This window comes from Thunnus thynnus, chromosome 17 (genome assembly GCF_963924715.1).
Source record: "Thunnus thynnus chromosome 17, fThuThy2.1, whole genome shotgun sequence".
Classification (NCBI taxonomy): Eukaryota; Metazoa; Chordata; class Actinopteri; order Scombriformes; family Scombridae; genus Thunnus; species Thunnus thynnus.
Window position 1 is genome coordinate 23,111,572 of NC_089533.1, and position 24,334 is coordinate 23,135,905.

Genomic DNA, 24,334 nt, shown 5'->3' on the forward strand with positions numbered 1-24,334 from the left:
TAATGTTCTCCTCCCTCCTGATTGTGGTATGTTGTAGATAGAGAGAGCCAAGGCCGCTGGTCTTGTTAAAGTCATAGCTGGCAGGGAGTTAGATATCACAAAAATTTAATATCACACCATTAAAACCAAAAGACATTATCTCAAAAAATATATGAGAAACCAAATATATTCTACTCTTCAAGAACCCAATTTCCTCCAACTTTTACACCACATTTGTTACCTTCCAACAAAATTAAAGAAATCCTTTTCCAGCAGGTTCACAGGTTTAAATTATTGTTGTGGACTCTGGCCAAACGTATCACTCTGATTCTTGGTCCACAGAGACCTTGTCCAATTTCCACACATGACTTTATCAGAAATGTCAACCCAAGTAACATAGTGGACAATTGTTGGTGTCTACATGTCCTCCCAGACATCTTATCTGTTCATACCAGCCAGCTACTTGATGCTCCTAGCTAAAGCAGCTACTAGTGACCCATCTCTGTTTCTGTGAGGCGTTGGCGTTTATTGCCGAGGGCCTGGAATCTGCAGGCAGCAGATACAGCCAATAAACATATCAGCCATCATTCCCTTGGACTCATTCTGGGGATTTATTGCTAGACGGACCGTTAACAGTGTTGAAGGCACACAAGGCCATGTTAGGCGAGCTGTAATGGTCTGTTTATCCAGGCTCTGGTTTAAACAGCCAAATATCTATCCAAAATAATGGAACAGGGGTATAAAAATAACATGAGATGAGTGTGAGCCATGAATTCATGCATAACAAGCCTGTCTTGTCCTTTTCAGGTCTTCTTCAGGATCTTCATCACATCAGGATTTGCTATCGCTGATGGATTATAGACATCTTGGACTGTAGGATTTGGCTGAACTAACTTGGCTTAGTGTGGATGAGTAACTGAGCTTGATCAACTTTGAAATAACTGTTTTTTTTTTGCTTGTTAGCAAGCTGCATTTTATAGTTTATTAAGAGTTTTTAAGTTCCAACTGATGATTTTATTAATAGTTAATAAATTCATATATTATTGCTGCATACATTGGTAGTAAAAAAAAAAACCTTTGGATTGTCAGAAAACCATTTGCATAGCGCTGCCTTTTTAGTTGTGCCTTAACACACTTACTTACAAAACATTAAACATTACTGCAGACCTGATGGCTTGTTAGAAGGTAATTAAGTCACTAATTAAGTGTCATGTCTCAATCTCTTTATTATAAGCAGTCAGGTCTGCAGTTGAAGATGTTCATATTTGAATTTACATCACTCTTCATGCATGATGAGAAAGAGCTAATTAATGAATCTAGTGAACTGATTAGTCAATCAACCAAAGGAATTTTTATTTTCTTATGAATGGCATATTATTAATCGTTAAAGCACATATAAATTATTAGTTAATCATTAATAAAGTTGTCAGTTAACAATTTATAAACTGAAAAGTATCCCCCATTAATCAAATAGTTGATCCACAGAAAAATGAATGGCAACCGTTTTTAATAATTGATTAATCGTTTCAGTCATTTTTCAAGCAAAAATAGAGAAAAATGCCTCTTGAATGCAAAGATTTGCTGTTTTGCTTTGTCACATGTCATTGCAAACTTAATATATTTGGGATTTTGGACTGCTGAAGATGTCATCTTGGGCTCTGGGAAGTTGCGATGGGGAATTTCTTTACCAATTTTGTGACGTTGCATAGGCTAAACAATTTATCTATTAATCAGAAAACTAATCATCAGATAGATAGATCATGAAAATAATCGTGTTGAAAGGTGGTAGAAGTCAGCCTTACTGATGCAGGGGGCGATGGGAGAGCGACTCTGCTGGTAGCCCTTGGCGCAGCGGTTGCAGGTGATTCCTGTCACTCCATCCTTGCAGGGGCATTGGCCTGTTGTCTGGTTACATGTTTTCCCTGCTGCTCCAACTGGATGGCAATCACATGCTATGGTGGGAAAGGAGGGAAAAAAAGGGGGAAAAAGCACACCAACATCAAACTAGATTGTACCCAAGTAAACAACTTGTGATTTGAAAAATGAAAGCATGAGTGGTTTACAAGACCAGTGCTATTACAAAACAAATATCAGCTTTCAAATGACTACAGTATGTCTCTGGCCTGTCCTCTGCTGACTCTACATATTCCATACAATAAAAAGTAATCTTAGCACTAAAACCTAGTGAGAAATCATTCACATTAGAGCAGACTGTGTTTTCCTTCCAGACCATCACAGATGGGGAACTGGGCCTTGCACCAGCATAAAACCTCAATCAAATTACACTGCTTCTCTCCACCCATAATGACTATAGGATTCTTCATTAGGTCTGCTCTCAAAGCACGCAGAAGAGTAAAAAACATGATTAATTGTAGTATTTCACTCTCACAGCACAGTGTCTGTCTACTGTGCACATGTTTGAACGTAAATGTACGTGGGTATGTGTTAGGCATGTGCGTGTCTTTAAGCTTCTTGAGAGCGGGCTTTGTGTCCTCTGCAGCGTTCAGATCAGACAGACTGTGTGCTCTTCAGATTGAGTTTCCAATGTAAAGCTTTTTGGCAAAGAGTTCCTTGCAAACACTGCCTGAATAATGTTTCCCATTAATGGGCGAATGGAACGCACTTCAAAGTCTGTTTAAGCTGTTAGTTGGGAGGATCGCACGTTAAATGTGAGAAATTTGCTCTCTGTGTGTGAGCGCGCTCTGCCAAACGTTCACCATAAAGCCAGTGTTTGAAGTGGAAGCCCAACCTCCCTATTAGCCCTGCATGTGTTATGTACCAGCAGAGTAATTTGAAATTTGCTTGAAGTGGTCCAGCAGAGGTTGGAGTTGCTTTTAGTTGGAATTTATGAAGCTTCATGAATATAACGAGATGCTTATTAAATTTTTTTTAAAGGGTCTAACTTGTTCTTCTTGATTTGTATCATAAAAGTTTCTGCCATGTGTATTTTTTAAAGTGAAATCAAAGTTTTTAAGGATTCAGTTCATTTCCCCTGAGAATTCGACACGACTTTGTTCTTTACATAAAAATGAGGGAGGGCTGTTTAATGGAAACTACAAATGCAATAAAATAATCATCACATAACGGAGTTACAATAAAAAATTAGCCATGACATCATGGAGTTTTATTCAGTCTAACCATTGCTGCCAATAAGGTTTTCTCTTGGCTGCTACTGTATGGTGTTTACACCAAAAAACAATGAAAAAAAATCTAAAAAAAATGAACTATTGTGTTTTCTTGGGCATGTTTATTTGTAAAAGCTTTAAAAGCTACAATTTAATACATGAACTCCAACATTAATAAGTCACATTCTGTGCCTCTACTTTAAAGCGACAATTTTGGGAAGTACGCTATTTCGCTTTCTTGCTAGAGTTAGATTACAAGATTGATACTACTCGACTATCTATCCGTTAAATAGAGGGTTGAAGCTATCCAACACCTAACCCGCCTCCTCCTAATAAGGCAAAATCAATATTCAAGTCACCTTATAGTCACGTCATCTGAACTGCGTCACTTCCCATAATTACTACGGCTGCTAGATGGCGTAAATGTAACTATGGGTTGTTTTTGTCGGCCTGAATTTTAGAGCTATACTGTCGTTGTTCTTGTGAGGACGGACTGTGTACATGACTTTAGAAAGCAGAGTTTACAGCTAAAAAATGACAAATTAAAGTAGAAGAGAGTGTTTTAAATATTATGAATATGGAAGTTCAATGATGCAAGTATCTCTGCTGCAGTGCAGGTAAACTTTCATAGGATAGTTATAGTTTTTTGTATGTGTGGCTTTCTTTCAGCCCACTAAATTGTCATTGGGCTGGAATCAATGATTCATCTGTGCCCTGATTACTGGGCGGCACTGTTAAGCGCTATATCTAGGCAGATGATCTGCTCCCCGGATGGACATCTCTGCCTCTTCCTGGAGCTTGGTTTCCGTGCTGGCTGGCATGTTCAAAGTTTGACGTATTGGCGTGTCTGCTGTGTTTCCTTGCGATCTGGTCTCCCAGCAATTGCAAGGTGTGCATTTTTACAGTTTTCTTGTGCTGCATGTTCATAGCGTTGCCATGGGCATTATATCTGCTTCTGCTCCTTTATTTCGAAACGTGGTCTGCTTGTCTCCTGGCTGCAGACTTGGAGTAATATAGCCTTGCTTAAAGCCCTTCTTAACGCAACTTTGTCTTGGTCGAGGTAGGCTGGCTCAATCTTGTCTTACTAATTTTAGGCAGCTAAATGTAACTCTTCTTTTTTTTGGTCTCTGATCTGCTGTTGATAGTGATTGAGCTGCAGCTTTGCGGCTGTCACCCTCCCGCTGTTGAGAAGCTGTGCCTTCGCCCACTGGTATGTAAACGTGAGTTGGCATTACTTACCCAGTTGGTAATGTTAGTGTCTAATGCACTTTACAGGTACTTTTTGGGCCAGGCTGTGCACCACAGTGGGTGGCCCTTTTCAAATTCCCGGCCCCAACTCCCAGGCGCAACTGCTGTTCTGTCTCAGCAGTTTTGTCTCTAATGTATATAGATTGTTTTTACTTTTAATGTTTTTTTGTTTTTTGCTTTTTGTTTTATTTTGCACTGCAACTCGTTCGGCTCTGCAGCGGTCCGCACTTGCCTCAGTGGGAGTGAACTGAAGCTGTCCGTTTAGGACACTAGGAATTCTACTGGGTTCCCTGTGTTGCGTCAACTCAGTGTGCGTGTGGTGTGTGTGCATTTTTTTTTTTTTTTTATGCCAATGGTGGTGGCATTTGTTGTGCTTCCTCCACTCCCCATACTGCTTGATTTGATTTTGCCAATTTGATCAGGTGCTAACTTGTATTTTAAAGTTTTAAGACCTGCTTGTTATTAAAAAAAAAAAAAAAAGAATATTATTAATAAATTTATAACAGTTTTTTTGGAATCATGTGGAATCCAGTGTTTTCAAGCGTGTGACCTTTCTTTTTTGGGGTCCCAAAGTAGTTGCACTCAAGAATTTCCTTGGGGTGAAATTCCTCGAGGTGGCATAGTTGACACAATCAACTCCCAACCCCCCCTCCATCGTTGTGTAACTTTGTTAAAATCACAAAGGTTTCAACTAATAGTAGCAAGTGCTTATAATATGGACAGTAAACGATAAACCTGACAGTAAACCTCAGGATTTTTTTTCAGGACAGCTGAAAAAAAAGTAGAATGAGAGTTAGAGTTAGAGAAGCTAGTGGAACAGAGGCTAGCCCGGACATGACATAACAACTTCAGTTTTCCATAGAAAGCTAGCCAGCAGCTGTTAGCTTAGCTTAGCATACTGCTCAAAGTCATGGTCCGGCACATAACCCTCCATAAAACCACTACTTGTGATTTTTTACTTTCAGTTTTGTTCAGATTGAGCAAACAAGATATAAAATGTTAATAAGTGAAGCTTAGAGGTTACATTTTGAGTTAACTAAGCTAGCTGTTTCTCCCTTTTTTCTTTCTTTATTCTAAACTGAACTAACCGACTGCTGGTGGTACCTTCATATTTACCGACAGTAGTATCAACCTTCTCATCTAACTCTCAGCAAGAGGCCTATTTCTCAATATGTCATACTACTCAAATCTGCAAATACAGTTTTAGTTTTACTCTACATTTAAAAGACTGAATAAGGTTTATAGGGCAATATAATGTCAGACTTTGTGATGACAGCTAGATTGACATATTTTGACTACAGTCTCAAGAGTCCCTCCCAAACGCAGAACTGCACTCCTGTTGCCTTTACAGGGGGTGACTACAAACTGGAAACAGTAATTAATTTCAGCATGTAGTGGGGGGCCTGTGGAGCTGAATGGTTGTTGAGGGGGTTTGGGGGAGTGTGGTGCAGTGAACCATGTACCAGCTTCATCTCTGTGGACTCGCTGTGCCTAGTTAAAGGCTTAGACTGCCAAACGTACGAGGGGACGGGGAAAAAAACAAACTGTTAGGGGCGGGGGGCGTGCACTGTGGTTCTCCAAGAGCCATGTTTACACTGCGCTTGATGAGGGGTGAAGTTGTTAATCTGGGAAATAAAGCATGAGGCATTCCATGCTGCCACTGGAGATGTAGGCGTTGTATAGTGCAGAGGAGCCATTTTTTTCAAAACTAAAGCTCCATCTATTAAGCAAATCGTTGAGAGGAAATTTAGTTGAGATGTGGAGTGTTGGGGAGGAAAGGATGGGGGGGTTAAGGAATGGGGAATGAAAGCAGACTTCCCCCTGGCTGTGTTGGCGCAGCGCTGTATTTCCTGTCCAACAACAGCAGAGTGGGATGGTTGGCTGATTTGAACAATAAATATAGTGGTTTCTAACTGATGTCACATCAGCCTGTTTTTGTCACCTGAGGTGAAAGGCAGTAATCAGGCTGTTTGGGTTTGATCCCAGAGCACTGAGCTGGGTATATGGAGGGATGGGGAGCAGGGCTTGAGGTATTCGGGTTACTGATCCAGCTGTTTGGAAAGACTTTGCAGAGATCTATGGATGTTGCTACATCATTAGGCAAAGTGAGAACCTCTGTTACACTGACCTGCTCCCAGCCCCACCCCCCTGAACCCAAATACTCCCCAAATATAACTTGTGAAAATGTTTAGGCTGGCAGAGTGAAACAATGCTGCAAAGAACCGTTTGTCATTTTTTGAGCTAAGTACAGATGATCCATCAGGCTTGTGTTCAGCACAACACTGACACATGTGCCCTGTTTAAGAGGGATCTCTGACCATTTTTGACATAAAATACCCAAAGACAAACTCTGAAAACGCTTTTGTAGGCCCCGCTGCTTGTGCCTTTGCTTTCATTTCATGTGAGCTGAGTGAGTCAGAGTGAATTAAGAGGGGAGGACTGTTGTGGCATGCAGTCGGAAATATCATGTTGCTGTCCCTGTGTTCAAATAGCCCGAGGATAGGGAGGATGAGGGAGAATAGGCATCCTGAGACCATGTCACCAGCCAGTCACAGCTCAGCAATGGATGTGGCTGAAGACCGCAATATGTGCATCTACCCAAAGTCCCTCATTTGTCATTAGTATGTGGTAAGAGATTGGGATGTAAATGGACAATGGCATTCAGTAATATTGCTATAAAAGCAGCATGCATGCAAAAGCAACTGCCATAAAAGAAGTAACATTTTAAAGTTTTTTGTTCATTTTTACCATTGAACCCTCAATCAAAGACTTTTCCTTCGTAAAAAACAATCATCAAACATCACATTTAGGGCAAAAACTGTGCACACACACAAATAATCAGGAAGATTTCAGACATTAACGTCATTGTTTGTCAGTGTTTGTAGGAAAGCATACTGTACATGTCCGTACATATGTGTGCTGGTTTCTGTCACATAGACAGAGACAGGTATTTTGTGCATCTATGGGATATTTTGTCTGTGAGTGTTTATCCAGAGTGACTGAGTGACAGCAGTTTGTTTGTTCAAGGCCTCATGAGCCTGTCTTTCCTCCACGAGATACTGCGAGACAGAAGGAGCTCAGATTTTGTCTCACTACACATTAATCCTTGACAGCTTGGTCTCAAACCTGACGTATGTGCTCACACCTGTGTGTGTGTACGTGTGTGTGTGTGTGTGTGTGTGTTTGTGCCGATTCACATGAGTATGTGTTGTATGTGTGTAAGTATGAATAGGGGTGAGGCATGATTAGCGAGTTGTTTCCATTGCTCTGTTCAGTGGATCAGCTCACACCTCTGTTCTGTTTGTTATGTTTGTCTTGTCAGGGATCCACAAAGAACCCCAAATAGCTTGGGAGCTGCACGGGTCAGTTCACTGACACCAAGACAGGTGGGCACTTTTCTCCACACTTTTGAAAGAATTCTTTTAATACCTGAAGTGTGAAACGGAGCATGTGAATGGTATGTGTATAAAAACAATTCCCCCAACACTAACCTTAGCGGAAAATGTTGAATTGAACGGTGATTCTTTAATTTAACAAAATACTGGTGACTGTGAACAGATAACATCCACTGTTTGTCATGTCCTGTTACCTTTGCAAGCTCTCCGGTGTGAGATGGACTTCGTCATGTCCCTGTAGTAACCCTCCTTGCAGTAGTGGCAATGACGTCCTGCTGTGTTATGGCGACAGTTGAGACAGACCCCACCACTCCTCCGGCCCGACAGTTTGTACAACTCCATGTTGAAACGACAGCGACGAGCGTGCAGGTTACAGTGGCAGGCTGGGCAGACAGAAAGAGGGAGAGAGCTGATGAACACTCTTACAACAACTCCTACATTGACATTGTGCAGCTCAGCCACTCATAATGCTTGAAATGAAATAATACATTCAATACTCAGTTTAGTAAATTTTAAACGATCCCATGTGGCACTGTTGTGATGTGAAAACCAGTTTTGCTGATTTCATGTTTTCATTCCAGTTGCATGGTTACATAGTCCCCTGTCAGTTGAGAAACTCCAAACCCTTGGACTCATAAAACCAAATTTAGTGTCATCAAGCTGAAAAACAGCATTGTTTTTCTTAGCTCCTGAAAAGCTGACATTTTGGGAAATATGAGCTTGTTATCTGACAGTGATGAACTCAACACACGATGTTTACAGACCTTCCATTCTAAAAATGTGGTGCAGTGCCAAATGCAGTCAGTGGAGTTCATGAGAAAATGCATTTACTTGAAAGACATCACAAAGTCTCAGTCCTCTGGTATAAGTTTGTCAGATTCACACAACAGGTTATAGAAACAGGTGGCGTGGCTTTGCTTTGGTCTGGCTTGAGAATACTGAAGCTTCTAAAAGAAACGTCCTGGTTCAGGCTCATTTTCGCTTGGCCACCTGCTTGCGAATTTAACCTCTGAACTGTAGTAATGTCAGGCAGGAAAACTTTCTTCCGCTCTCCCACACATCTGAAAGGCTGGTGTATACTGTGATTTTTTGCCATTGCTATTTTCACTCGTTAATATTGACCCTGACTAAAGTTCATAATCCTCATGCATTGATGTGTTGACATGATTTCAGGCCTTTACTCTTACAGAAACCAAAGTGACAATACCAAATAAGTAAAAAAAAACATTATGAAATAAATAATCATATATATAAATAAATAGTGTAAAATAAACTTAGCACAAAAAGTAAGGAAATTTGTGTTTGGTAGATTATTTCTTTGTTGTAACATGCTTTTTGGCAATAAATCTTATATTGTTGGAAAGCCTGTTTATTTCCCTTTTAAATGGTGCCACATTTGTAAGGAACATACATTTGTGGGATGAGCAGCAGAGCTGAGTATGTGGGTTGCGCCCATGAAAAATTAGCCAAATCTTCTATAGTGTTTAAGTATTTTAACTTATCTCACTATAGCAAGTAGTTAAATGAGGATTCATCTTTAAATCTTCTAATCAAAATGCGGCCAAGTTAACTCTGAATTTACTGATGCTTGTAACACTCGCTTTTCACTGTGACACAAACACAGTGTGTAGTCTACAATATTTATTTACATCAGTGGCGTGAAATTAAACTTAAACAGTCACTTTTGACTGACCTTTGAAAATGGCTATTGTGAAATCAATATCTCTATAATTAAATTATAATGAACTCCAATAAAACTTTATTATTATGACAATAAGAATGATGAAACATTTGATAATAATAAGTTGAGTTTTAACAATGTCCAAAATAATTTTTACAAATTATCATTCATTGATATATTTTTCACAATTTATTTATGTGATTATTTATTTTATAATTACTTAAAAATGTATTCAATATTGACCCCTTTGGGACTCCATATTCTTTAAGTGAAGTTTTCACTCCTTGTAAGTAAAGTTTTCCCTTATAGGTCACTTTTTCCTATTATTTGGCTGAATCATGCACGTACTATTCATACGGGCAGGCCTCACAGTTGCTCACATTTCGGTAATCTCCCCATCAATGCGCCCGTCTTAATGTTATTACAGGGAGATGTAGACGATAAGACTGTCACATATGCTCCTCGATCACCAGCGGTCTGAATCACGTACAAACTGACTCACACCTGCCATAAGCGACCAGAGCTGGCAGGTGGTTGGGATTCAGAAACACCCTTTCTGAATGGGGGGCCCAGACACACACACACACACACACAGACACACAGAGGTGTTTGGCAGCTTTCACAGGCTTATCTCCCACACTTCCCTCCCCAGGGCTGATCGAACACACTGCACACTACACTAAGCTTTGAACAACTCACACATACACACGCTCCCTCCTCCCTTTCCCTCTTGCTCTTTACTGCTTTCTTATCCCAGATGTTATCTCCACTTAAGGGAAGTGTGAGGGAAAATGCAAGGGGGCCTTTTTCATGAATAGGAGTCGGAATGCTCTTAGGTTTCGGTGCTGAAGGAAGACGATGCTGGTACTGTACTTTAATCTCCCAAAATATTTACAGACAGATGTGTATATTGTAACATTGCAGCCCTCACTTCAAAGAACACAATTACTTTTCAAAAGACAGCCAGAGATAAAGAAAACAAAAGCAGGCTATACATCATAATTTCCATCTTATTCTTTGTGTTTCAATCTAGCAAAGACAAACAGATGATGATTCTTTTGCATGAATTTCCATCTGAATCTGTCTCTTTGCAGACTGGTCTCTCTCAAAGGTAAAAATATACTGCTTTGTATGTGTGTGACAGCGTCATGAGATTAATAAACGCTATCTCCACAGCTGTCCCCAGGCCCTTCTAATGAGCGCTGTGCTATCTCATTCACACATCCCCGCTCTGCTCACACAGCCACCGCAGTAGTTGTCCAGCAGTGACAATAGCTTGAGCGCTGATAAGCCGTGTTTAGAGCAGCAGATTCCTGATGCCAGCTCGCAGCATCTGTCAGATGTTTGCTAAATAACTAAATACATGTACCGTTGAAAAGTCAGAGCACAGGTAACACTCTAGTTTTGTTATTCAACAGATTGTGCTACTTATAAAAAAAACCTGCTCAAAGATTGAAGATAAGTACTGAAAGACGTATATGGAGTCTGAATTTCCAGAATTTCCACATTTCATTTCAGTTCTACCTATATATCTTCTTTTTAATAATAAGAAGAAATCCTAGAATGGTATTGCAAAACACAACAAATAATGTTTGACATTTTCATGTTTCTCTCTGCTGATAACTGACACAAAAGTAATTCAATTTACACCTAGCTCATGATAGCTGTTACCATTGCTATGTGTGTTTCTCCAACTCAGTGTCAGAAGGTAAATTTATCTGGATCACAGGAAATTATGTGTTTTTGGTAGCAGCAGTTTGGAATAAATAGTAGTGGTAAAACAGTGAAGAAAGAGACAAAAAAATACAGTACTAGAGGCTAAAACAACAGGGAATCCAAGGAAAGTCAAAATAATTGTTACACAGTATAAATAGCAGAAAAATAGCACTGAGTGCAAAAATACATACGTTACTATATAATTACTCTCTCAAAAATGCTTAAATGTTAGTATTCTGGTGAAAAACAACATTGAAATTCAAAATATGCAGTGAGTTTTTCGAAGGGATGGTTACTGCAAACCAGCGTAGCAAGGTGTCTTTTCTGGGTCCGCTTTCATTTGGTTTCGAGGGCCTACTTAGAGCTATGCTATTCCAATCTATTTATGTTCAAGTGCCATCTATCAGGCTTAGCGAAGGAGGCGCCCGTGGTGGGTGTGCATATTGGGTGGAAATTACGCATCCCACAGCTTGGTGGAGGCGGTTTTTCGCTCCGTCTACAGAGGAGAGCACACTTCAGAAACAATCACACGTCTGTACATGATGATCTCTGATGAAATTTGGTTATGGATGGTTTGAAGAACGCGGCACCGCAGTGGCAGAAATTTACCAACCCTGTCAACAGGTGTCAGATGTTTAACCATACCATGTGTGTGCAAGGTTTGTGTGTGATCTGCATTGAGAAGAATGCAGCGCTTCTTCAGAGACAGACAAGGATTGAATTCCAGCTCAACTGTTGTTTATGCAGGACCAATTACTCTCTCACTGCGTGTAATCCTGTACAATCACGCATATTATGAGCGGATGACATACACCACATCAAACAGGGTTCACTTCTCATCGCAGCCTGTGATCAGAAGAAAAGACAACACTTAACAGATTATAGCGCCGTGTTTTCATGACAACAGTTGGTTTAGTGGTTGGATATTTCAAAGACACATACATGCAACTAACTGTACCTGTGTGTTAGACAGTATCACATGTTTCTTTACAAAGGGATGCAGATTTTGCTTTTAGTTGTTCCGCTACACATCTTGACCGAGCTCTTACACACATATGCTGTTGAAGTTGGATCAAATATACCTGATTCTGAGGTTTCACTGCACAGCATATAGAGATTATACAATGCTTGCATAACACCTGTCTAGTATATGTGGGTGATGTTACCGAAGTGTCAAAAGAGTTCATTAATATCATGTCCTTTTTTTGCAGTATTAAAAAAACAGGTAATGCTTTAGATTTACAATGTCGATATTCTGTAAATATCAGGTATGATTGAAATACTATAAGGAAACTACTAAGCTAAGGCTTTATTTTACAGCTCTCACACTATAATAAGGGAGCTTTCTTGCACATTTTCAATGTTTTGTCATGGTCATAGTGTACATCTTTTACCTCAACCAGTAGCCATATGACAGGGCATAAAAGCTGCTCTAGGTTGTTTTCTAACATCCCAAAAGTACATTTCTCTTCCCCAGTATTATAATTTTAAAAACATACACGGAACTATTTTATAGAGGTACGAAAATGATGTACACTAAATTAACAATAAAAAGTACTCCACAGTTAAAAACATTATTATTTCCTAAAGAATATATTTTGTAAATGTATCATAATTTTAAAATAAATGATATAACAATTAATTTCATTGCAATATCAACTCATTTTTCCACACATATCTTTTGGGTACATACTCTACTAATATACTAAATAACTGCACTCTAATTTGCAAGCTGTAATCTAAACTGTTACCAGAAAGGTAAACTCTTATAGAGCTCTGATTGATGAAGTCATGGCTAGCTTGAAACCCATCCATGACAAAGTGATGCTTTATTCCCTGGAAGTAGTTACTTTCTAGGATTATAAAACCATCACTGATCACATCATACTGCATAAAAATACATGGCACACTATAGTTATAATACTCTAAGGCTGGAAATAAATCATAAATGTCTGCTGTGAAAGTTTAGTATTTCATCGTCATAAACTCTAAAAGGGTGCTGTAAGACTAATCTTTATTGAAGCCAATACTCTAACAAACAAGCTTTTCTGTCACACACATTCATGGAATTTCTGAAGAAGCACGTTTGACTCGGTAATGCACAAACATAAAAAGCAAGTACCATGATCCGTCACCCTCAGCTGCTTCCAAGGCTGCTTCCCCCCGACGCAGGTTTCCCACAATAAATATTTCAATCACACATCACTGCAGCAGCTGTGATTTGGATGAGGGCGAGGACAACAACAAAGGACCGACAAGCTCCCCAGATGATGAATACTTTTACAAGTTTCCGGACTGCTTTTGATGATTTCACTTGAGGCAAAAATGTAAACAGTGAAAGAAAAACCATTGGAGCTGTTACAGGGAGATTTCTATCTCGCACAAAACGGAGCGGGTTTACGCAATGACTCTTGAGGACTGCTTCATCAATTGCAAACCCCGTCACCTTGGTGTCACATAAACAAATAAAGCATCAAAACAGTATGCCAACATAAGAATGATTTTAAGACCCTCTTTGATCAAGTAGAAGAGGAGATGGCATGGCTGAGACAAACAACTGAAAGGGAACATGAGGAGTGAGTATATGTGACGTGGCTCTAATGAGACACACATTACAGGCAGGAGGATGTTTGAAAAAGGAGAATACTGGGTTCACTCTGGTGCACCTGCCTCAGTGCTGAACAGGACTGATGCCAGAGCTTTGTGGACGAGACATTTATATCACATCATTCCATTCAGTTTACTTCAGATTGCTCCTGTTGTCCCTCTAGGACAGGAGCACGCAACCATGTGCTGCAGAGCGCCAAGATTATGCAGATTTCAATTCCAAGCAAGGGCAGCATCAAGTAATAGTTCCGCTGTTGAAGGTAATCATGAAAAGCTGCGTTAGGAATGAATGAATTTCATAGGAATGAAGAGTTGCAAAATCGTAGGCTTCAATCACGCATGGCTGACATAGTTGCATGTAGATATTTTAAACAAAACTAGCCAGTATTGCTCAGTTAGAGTTCATAGTTATTACTGAGGACAAAAGCAGAGGAAAGATACAGTAGAGTGGATGTGGCAAGTGAATAACAAGTGAAGGTTAAAGCCAGAGCATTTTAAGAGGCAGCCCCTTTAATGGCCACTAGATGGTGGGTTTCACGAAAATCTCAGACTGTATTGAAGTGACTATACAGCAGCTCGTGACACCTGTACACCTGTATCTGGAGAAAGAGTTGGTGAAGATACGGACACTTTCAGACTAATCCTGTTGATAAAGTTTCCCCAAGATCCTAACACACACTCTATCCTGTCAGACACCTCACGTGGTCAATAATCTACTCTGACTATTAGCGTTTTTCAGACTAGAGTTCCTGTCCATCATATTCTGTCCCAGTGGTAATTTTTGGCTGCTTGACAGATGATTTAGTCATAACATCAGACACTTTCAACCCGTTTTCAATCATTGGGAATTTCTTTCTTTCATGGCAGAAAAATATGCTGCAGGAGCTGTCAGAAACACTCAGTATAATTATGGAATAAGAAACTCACTAGCCTAGCAACATTAAGGCTACAAACAATGGACAGTGCAACGCTCTCTATAGGAGCCAGTGTAACAACGGTACAATCTCCAATCAGAAAGAATATCTAATGTAATGAATATTTAAATGTATAGTCCTCAAATATAATACGATATCTGATACTCAGGCCACTATAGTCAATAAATGTTTTCCACAAGAAATGTGTGTCTGAAGAGAATAAAATTAATATTTAATCGATGTCAAAAGATGTCAAAGCTGAAATGTTCAATCTATCACATTCAGTTGTCTCCGGGCTACACCGAGGTGGCCAACCCACTCAAGTTGATTGTATCAGTTTGGGATGATTTGGGCTGAAAATCTGATCCAGTTAGCAGCACCCAGGCTGGTTTAGGGTGTCAGCCAGCGGACATGTCACTCTGGGACATTACTCATCACAAGTCTGGCAATTAATAGGCAAGCATGATGGCAATGCAATTTTGTCAACCTGGGCTTATTCATGTAAAACGGAAACAACTGACCAGATGTAGCAAACGGTAAATCTAAAGTTTCAAAACATCCTTTCAGAAATCTGTAGGTGACATCAGATTGATTTTTTTACAGTCTGTGACAGCAAAGCAAAACTGACAAGAGCCATTATCGCTGTCTGCTTCAGAAATGGCATCAGGGGCAGAGGCTAACAGAGCAGTTTAGCTGCATCTGCTTGCTTGTATAAGGGCAGATGCTATCAGTCTAATGATGCCATCATGGCCAATCTGGCAGCAACACCTCTGTTCCCTGTGGGGAGTCGTGTCTGCTCTGGTACCATAACAGCCCACAGAGAAACATAATGACCCATCACTCAGCTCACCTTTCACCTCTGAGGAGCTGCCAAACCACACAAGAGTGCACTTTGTGCCCCGAGACCAGATAAGAAATGAAAAGGTATAAGCTGAGCTAATGAATTGAGTTTTCCCCTTGATGAAAGGCTATCTAAAGCCATCTCAGTCTTCCACTTCACCCAAGCCTGAGCACGTTCCTACATCTGTGTAAAAATCTGTTTGTCCACTTTTAGCCTTAGCGTAGGTGTAAAATGATCTTATCGTCAGCCATATGTCAGATACCAGAAGCCAGGCTGAATAGAAACATAAAAAATGTTTTTAGAAGATAAGATCAAATGAAATATGTCCTTATTTCACAAATCTGCTCAGAGCCAGGCTAATTCAGAGGAAAACTGATTTGCATGTTGAAATGATCAGAAATGATACCTGAAAACTTTAAGTTCTTCTTAATCCCTGTAACCACAACAAGGATATGGCAACTCCAGTACAAAATAAAATGGTAAATAAAATATAGATGATGCAATGGTGCTTTACTCATTATTCCTCCACATATGATTTAGTCTCTTATAAGGAGGGCATCAGGGGGCAGAGTGTTTAGGAAGACCTCTTTGACTGGATAACCTGAGCTCAAGCTCTCATCTTGGGTCACATCACTCCTGTGTCCTTGAGGAAGACAATAAATACCAATCAGCTCGCTTGGAGCTTGGTAAGTCTGACCTCTGACCTCTGATGGAATTCCCCTGCAGGTATTAAGAATTATCAACATTTTGTTTGAAACTTCCCTCAAGAGTCCACTGCCATTGCAAACTTTTGCAGCTCATATTTATATTATTTTATTTCTCTGAGGTCTAATACTCTAAAAATCTCCAACCTCTCTTGTCCTGTAGCAGAAGACTAAATAACTCTTGATTAATAGTTGCATATATGAGTGTATGTTTATGTGTGTATGTGCTTTCCATGAAACACTCTCTGCAGACTTTCTCTCTCACTGTGGGAATAAGTCGCTCCCCTGACTTGCACGCCTTGTCTTGCCAGGCAGCATGCGCTGATGTCATGGGAGGCGTTCCCTTTCTTTACGAGCGCAGCCCTGTGATCTCTGGTGGAGATCAATTAGCTGAGCAATCAGCCCGCCCCATGCTTTTGTGTGAGTAACTGCTCGTAAACCGTTCGGTTGCCTGGCGAACGGGGAATGCACTGCCTCAACATAAACAGCCACCCAAGTAAGCCTGGCCAAAGTAGCACTCCAAGCTCCTTCTCAGTGCAGTATATGTCATTAGGTAATGCAATGTGACATGAGCTCACGCAATGCACCATTAGAAAATGAAATTTAAGATTAGCTAGTAATAATGTGTGTGGGCCATGGTAATGACTTGTTAGTGACAACTCTAACAAGAACAGTAGGCTTTAATGATGCCAGGTTGATTTACATACTGACTGTACAGGCTCAGTACCACATACAATAACATGTATCTGAGTTATATTGGATTGTATATTTATTAGATACCGCCACAGTGTACTACATGTGCTGTAAGTACAATGAAACACAGCATGTGAGCCTACCATGACCCCTTTTACAAATAAGACAAAAGACCTGACATTTTGTAGCAGCAACATTGTGTAATTGTGCAATCAGTAATGACCAGAGTTATTCACTCCTCTTTCTAAACAGCCGCTGCTAGGTGGTGCCAACGACAACACACCCTCTCTTATGAATAATAATGCATAATGGCCAGCATATCTCAGCCCATTTATCCTCTTGTTGCAGGGTTGGGAGCGGTCCAGGAGAGGCGGGAGTGGGCGTACTGCTGGTTCAGTTTGCTGGAACGTATGCCGTGTAATTGCATCAATCCAGTTGAAAAACTTGCCTGGGACCTTTGTTGCATGTCACCCGTTTTCTATCGGCCATTTGTCTTGTCTTTCTATACTGTAAACTTGGTAATAAAGCAACAATACCATGAGAAAATGAGAAAGAATAGCACAAAGAAGAGGGGAAAAGGGAGTGTAAGGGAGAGCATGTACTTTCGTGTTGTTATTAGAGCTTTTTTTAATTTAGCTTTTCCTCTGATGTCCAGGCCTGTTCTCAGCATCTCTCTCACACCTGATCCTCCCCACATCCGAGTTCTTGTGTTTATATGCAACATTTAGCCAAATCTTGAAACAAGTTAATTTATCAAATGTGAGGTTTGCTTCCTGAGTGACCACTGGAGGAAACAAGACTGGACTTAAAATGACCAATTAAAGCACAAAGCTGATGGATTGGTGGAGGAACATCCTGCTGTCACTGGTTGGCAGGAGCTCAGGGCGTTGACTGGGGAATACTTCCTTTTTACTCTGAGTGTGTGTGCTTATGTTTGTGTGTGTGTGAACAGACATGCAACTGCGTCATGCCTGCTGTGACTGTTGTTAAAATATTCTCTTGAGTAATAAACTCATAAAGGCTTATTAATTTCTGATATATCTGTGTGTTTTTGTTTGATGCCTTGTATATTTTCATGAATGGACCGGAGTGCTCCCACAGTGTAGGTGTGGAAACAGGCTGACAGAAGTGCTGCTCCTTTCCTTCCTCCAAGTTTATTTCCTCAAGTTTATGGGAAAGGTGATGAAAAGGTCCACGGTCATTAAGCTTGATAAGCAGATTCTGTTCCCCCTTTTCTGTTTCTAAAAGGAAGTTTTGCTGCATGTGGGTAGGTGTATTGCATGGATACAACTGTGTTTTAAAGCAGTTGGTCCGAGCCTTTCTTTTTTCAGTCATATCCTCACAGCCCTGTCAGATGAACTCAGGTGCCCCTTCATCACCACCTGTCATGTTCCAGAAAGGTTCATTTGAACTGTTTTTAAATTGTCAGTGTTCATGTTGGTTTGGTCAATTTTTGCATTTGTACTACAAGTGGCAGAAACTAACCGTCTTCAACCATCCATTACTTTTAGCTCTAGAGTAGCAAAGTGGGAGGTGCTATTTCAGGCAGTCCTTGTTCAGGAAGTAAAAGTTGCATTATGTTATATGACTCACAGTTGGAGCACTTCTACAGCTTGAGCCTGCATGAAACTCTCCCAACTGAATCATCCAAACAACAGATGAAAAACTGCATTACAAAATAAATATCTGGTTCTTTGATAAAAAGTTGAATGTAAAAGCCTGTGTACGTAAAAACTCTGGGGGAGAGGTAAACTAGGCACATTTTTACAAGAAACATCCAATCACTGAGCTTAAAATTCTGCTTTACGTGCGCCACTTATGGAAGGCAAAAGATACGTATTGAAAAAACTGACAATAAAATCTGCATAAATCAGGTTTTTGTTCATTAATTTAACAATGAAGCGTTTTGAATTTGCTACTGCTCTGATTCACCCCTCTGGCTTCCTCTCCATAGCAAAGGCGGCCATGGCTCATGGGTATTGTAGTATTCAGACCCATCAGCTATGCCCAATTTGACTCTAACATAAACCTATAGGATTGTTACATTATCTAGGAGAGTCCCATGTTTTTATGTTCAGTAACATTTGTATATCGTTGAAAAACCTGAGATGGGAATACATAATGGAAAAGCACTTCCAGAAACAGCATCTCTCTTTCACCATTTATTCAGTTTCTTTCTATTTTAAGTGTTTACTTTTAGCTAGCATTTCAACCATTTTTCCATTACTTTTAACTATTTCAACTGTTTACAGGTTACTTTTAGCTAATTTGAACCATAAATCCATTGCTCTCAGCTATTTCACAATGTACCTCTTACTTTTAGCTAACTATTTGAACTATTTATTCATTACTTTATGCTATCTGTTTCAACCATTTATCCATTACTTTTAGCTTACTGTTTAGACTTCTCTGCTCGCTTGTAGTAGCTACTCCACAGTCTTTTCATGCAGCCCCTGGTGGGGAATCACTGTTTTAAAGTCTAAATGCACAATGTCTCATGTTATTAGCTACCTATTTCTTTACAAACGTTTTCATTTATCCCGTCTAGTAATTAAGGAGATTGCTATACATTCATAACATTGAACATAACAACCATTTCCTCTGCAGATATCACTGCCAAGAGCCACATAATTGTCTTTCACTTCAACATTTAGAGGTCAGGATGGACATTAACAAGTCTTCATGCTGTTAAAATGGGATGCAGGAGCTCTTTATGCAAGTTTACTCAGCATGGCAAATAAGGTTAGTAGGTGGAAAGAATGGTATGACATTAAATGTGTGGGTGGTTCTTTCTGGTGCACCCTTTGAAACAAATTGTCTAAATTACTGTAAATGCCTTGTTGTATCTGATGAATAAATTCAGACAATTTTGGTTTGAGTGTTGATGCACTTGAGAGACATTCAAAAATCACCCACCTATCCTTACTGTAATTACTACCTTGAGGCTGACCTGAATTGTTTACAGTAAACCTGACATAGCATGAAAGCAGCATGATTGAGCTTGTGGTCAGGAGGGACGTTCTCCAGACTAAACCTGTACTAAACATCTAAACAGGGCCACGTCGCTGCAGGACTTTGCTGGACGATGTTAGATTGAGGTCCAAATCTTCCCCACAGAGCAGGAAGGTTATTTTAACACTCCGGCACGCGCGTTCACCGCTGTGTTTCCCCGTGCAGAGGGAATAGGGGAGAGAGGCAGGAAGCCACTAGGCTGTAAATCATAAAGCTGAGGTGACAATCCATCGTTCTTGGGCATGTTTATTGTGCTTTTCTCCTCTTTTCTCCAATGACCTATTTATAACAAGCCACATCCCCATGTCAAAAATATCCCTCCTGTGTGAGATTGCATCAACATTAACCCTATATCTCAACAAGCAAAGCTACTTTTAAGTGCATTTTTTTTTCCAATTTATATTCAGGTAGGTGGAAATGGAAAGAAAGCAGGCAAACCAAAGGACATAAGGATTCAATTTTTGTGAGTAACATTACAGTCTCAAAGATGTGAGTAATCACTAAAGTATCACTGGATTACTTGCAGTAATATAGTGCGTTCTCTCTATACAAATCAAAGCAGGTGTTCAGCTCATAATGTGACTAAACAGAGGACGTCGGAAGAACACCAGCTCACCTCAGGAAAAAATGGCACAGACTGACCACGATGGTCACATACTCTCCAGATAGGAAGGAAAAAGTTAGGGAATTAATAGTTAATGATTGTTTTTATGGAAACATTGAGAGGACATTGCAAAGATTTTCTTACTACTGCGCTCATTTTTATCCCAAAGTTTGTGCTGGTTGCTAGGTGGCTTCCAGGACATAGTATTGAGCTGAAAAGGAAAAGGCTTGGTTCTTCCTGAAGCACGCAAACCCCTGGCGATCTTAGCAGGAACCCGGTGAACCTTCAACTACAGGATTAAAGAGTAAAACAAATGCTATGCAGAGCCTTGGATTAATGAACACATCCTGTACGAGTGGCCTCTGCTGTCAATCAAAGCACTCATTCACTTTCATTCATTACAGACTAATTATCAGCTTTTAAGGGGCACTTCACTAATTCACATCAAGCTCAGGTTACTCATCATGGGGAGTACTACTCATCTGGTGAAGCCAGTTGTATGATGTCTTCTGTGTTTCCAAAGGGAACTTTCCAAAGTTCAATGTCATTGATGATGATGAATGATGATGTCATTCGGGGGATTTCAGTTTAAGCTTACTTAAACTTGAAAGACTTAAAATTCACAAAAAACTTCAAATCTGTGTTACAAACTGGGGCAAGATTTTGAAAGATGTGGGTGTTAACAGGGAGGGAGGTCTAACAAATGACACTATCCAGTTGCATTGTGGGAATTGTAGGATCCAGTGTTTTAGGGGCCATGAAAGTCAGGATATTATGGCCTCTGCTGCATCTATTTAGCTATTCTTCTTTTAATCTATCTCTCACATGTCCTCCAACTTTATGGATGTGCAATGCTACATCATTGTAATGGGAAGGCTATGTTCATAATACAGTTTTTTAATATGCATATTTAGCCAAACATTTCAGCTACATCTGTATCTTCTACTACCCTCTGCTCAGTGTAACTGGTCCATTGTTTAGGTATTTTCAGATCTGTTCTTGTCACTCCAGAACATAAAAACCTGCTGTAACAGAGCCCAGGCACTCCGGGGCTGTTGTACATCACAGTGTAATCTAACATGGTCTTTGGGCTCACTGCTCTGAGGTCATTCTTTTTCCCAGCTGCCTGCCAAAGTGGGAACCAGATACACCGTGTTATCTCTGACTCGCTATCATGAGAAATTGAGCCTCACTGTCTGTGTAAATAAACCACATGTCACATACACAACACACACACATATATACAGATGTCTGCATGCTACGAGCTGTTTGCCTGAGTTTACATCATACACTCAGCACCCAAAGTTTTAAGGGAGGAAACCGTCTGATATGCTGTACGTCAAGGATAGAGCTCCGTCGACCGGGAGAGGAAGGAAGTCACTTTCTACTGTTTGGTGTGAGTGAAGGTGTTGTGAACCATCTGCTCCACAGTAGCCGTGGTGACCTGGACAAGAGATGAGGAGAGGATGTGAACAGGCGGACTGCTCTGTCTACATGCCCACTCAGACTGGGAGAGTTATGGGAGACTGGAAGGCTGCTTAATCCTCCTGCCTGTGGATGATTCTGGGCTCCCAGTCTGCCTCAATCACATACACACCAACACACCGTGTGCAAAGGGAGGATTGCAATTGATGAATCCCCAGGTTTTCCCTCCTTTGAGCAGACGTGGAACCCTGGGATATTTATAGTCATGTAGGGACCGATGTCTGGTAGCCAGCGTGCTCCCTTCTCCTCTATCTATCCTGCTGGATATCCTCTCAAATCCAATAAGTGGTTCCTCATTCTCTCTCAGAGAAGAATTGGTCACTGGGGTATGTGAGAGATGGAGGCAGAGCACAATGGGATGTAGAAATCCATTATGGAGCAACAGAGACTACTGGAGAGGCCCACGCAGAAGTTATATGGAAAAATAAATATGAAACGGGAACCAACAACTCCATTTCCTTCTCAAGGCGGGCTTATTATGTCTGCACGTTGTTTGTTTTAAAGAGTTCTGGAGATAAGTGGCTGTTAATGAAAAGAGGAGCGGGGTAATTAGCAGCTGACATTCCTGATGGTTGGTTGGTGGTTAAACAGCAGTCACATTTGATTTACATAATGTTAGTGAGTTATCACGGGTGGGTGGAATAAAAATAAACCTCACATAAGGCTCCAAACTATTAACTATTTACCTAAAACAGCAAGATTCTTCCAGCAGATCTACTGTAAATGTCATGCTAATAGGGATCAAGACTTTATTCTACTATAATTGATCCAGTTGTCAGTTGTTGTCTTTGTCTTCTAGTAAAAAGACCCCTGTGTCGACAGCGCAGCAGGGAGGATAGTACCAGCCAAAGGAGCTTAGCTATGCCTCCACTGCAGAGTTCCTTAATGCTTTTTGGGGGGAGAGGGGTAAGTGGCACTGGGGGTAAAGCTGGGTAAGTGACACTGAGGACGTGTGTTGTGTGCTGTCACTGAGCTGGCTGTGTCGGGTGGCAGCGCAGCAGGGGAGCTGGCTGGGGGTCTGAAGCGGAGCTGCGGAGCGTGTCACTCCGCTGGCCCATTAATCATTCCCAGCCTGCCCGGCTTCAGCGCCTCAAAGGGGCTCGATGCGCACGCACTAGGTGGTCCTGATGCCACCCTGGAAGCCCCCGTCTGCTCCATGTAGACAGACGGTGGACACAAAGGGTTGAGCATCCACACATACGCACAGACATGTGCATCCATTTCATCTTGGCACAGGCAACAATGTGGAGCCCCATGAACAGATAAAAATAAACAGCCAGGAAAACAAACAATTTGAACTGTCCCAGCCATTCAGGATCCATTTATGGCATCATACGGTGTTGTCTGTTGTGTTTAAGTGTGCACAGACAAACAGAGCTGAAGCCCAAATAACAGCATTGCATTTTAGGACACAGTTCACACAAACTCACTAAATAAGTGCTTCAGTGAGTAGCACTGAAACACAGAGCTACCATCCGTATCTGTTAAAGTCACAAAAATTCTGTATTTGTATCTTTATTCAGATTTATACCAGAGAGGGGTGGTGACTTGATCCAAAGTGAATAAAAAATGACTGGCTTAGTTCTCTGTCTTGCAATGTTTTTACTGCCTTCATTTCCCATTTCTCATACATGTACTGTATGTATAAGTTTAGCTGCTCAAAAAGATTGAAAATAACATTACATTTAAACCATGTACCTAAATTAATCAAACAACAATCAAAACTTGATTTGTATTTGAACCTCAATTAAAAAAAAAAAAAAGTAAGACTTAACTGAGTCTAAATAAAAGCTGTGTAACTGTTAATGGTCTGGGTGGAAATGAATAGTGGAAGGTAACAATGGGCCATATTTCATGATTAATGACGGGCTGTGTTTATAACGGAAGAAGGACCAGTTGGATTCATGTTTGGTCTGACGTGTCTCTGATTAAAAATGACTAATCTAAGCTACTTACAAAAAACAGGCCATTGGGTCAAAGTTCATCATTTTAAATTTAAATGGAAGTTGTACATGCGAGTCCCACATGAAAATAAAGGTGGTTTAAAGTATCGAGAAAGCTATTGACAAAATCTGAAAAGCTCTCTTGGCCATTTTGCATGCACTTTTAAGACGGTCCCTAAATTCAACTCATCAGTTTCACTCTACTGTCAAGTTCACAAGATACCAAGCTTCAATATTGGATCATGATGTAAAAATAACACCTGTAACATCTGTCAAGCGTTATCCTGCACTGCACATCTGAAGAAATCTGAAGAAAACATATTGAGGAAGAACCTCGTTGAATGTCTGAATATTAAACCTAAAACTCTGCTGTGTTAAGAGGTCATT

At 40.4% G+C, this 24,334-nt stretch overlaps 1 protein-coding gene across 3 annotated transcripts in view; it reads right to left on the bottom strand.

Moving 5' to 3' along the window:
• ntn1b (netrin 1b) overlaps positions 1-24,334 on the bottom strand; it is a 45,396-nt gene that overhangs the window by 11,219 nt on the left and 9,843 nt on the right. For all 3 annotated transcript variants that reach the window (XM_067570269.1, XM_067570268.1, XM_067570266.1), the window contains exons 3-4: positions 7,942-8,130; positions 1,782-1,931 (exon numbers count right to left, since the gene is read on the bottom strand). In XM_067570269.1, coding sequence (XP_067426370.1) covers positions 1,782-1,931; positions 7,942-8,130 — 339 coding nt within the window. The remainder of the gene's footprint in view (positions 1-1,781; positions 1,932-7,941; positions 8,131-24,334) is intronic.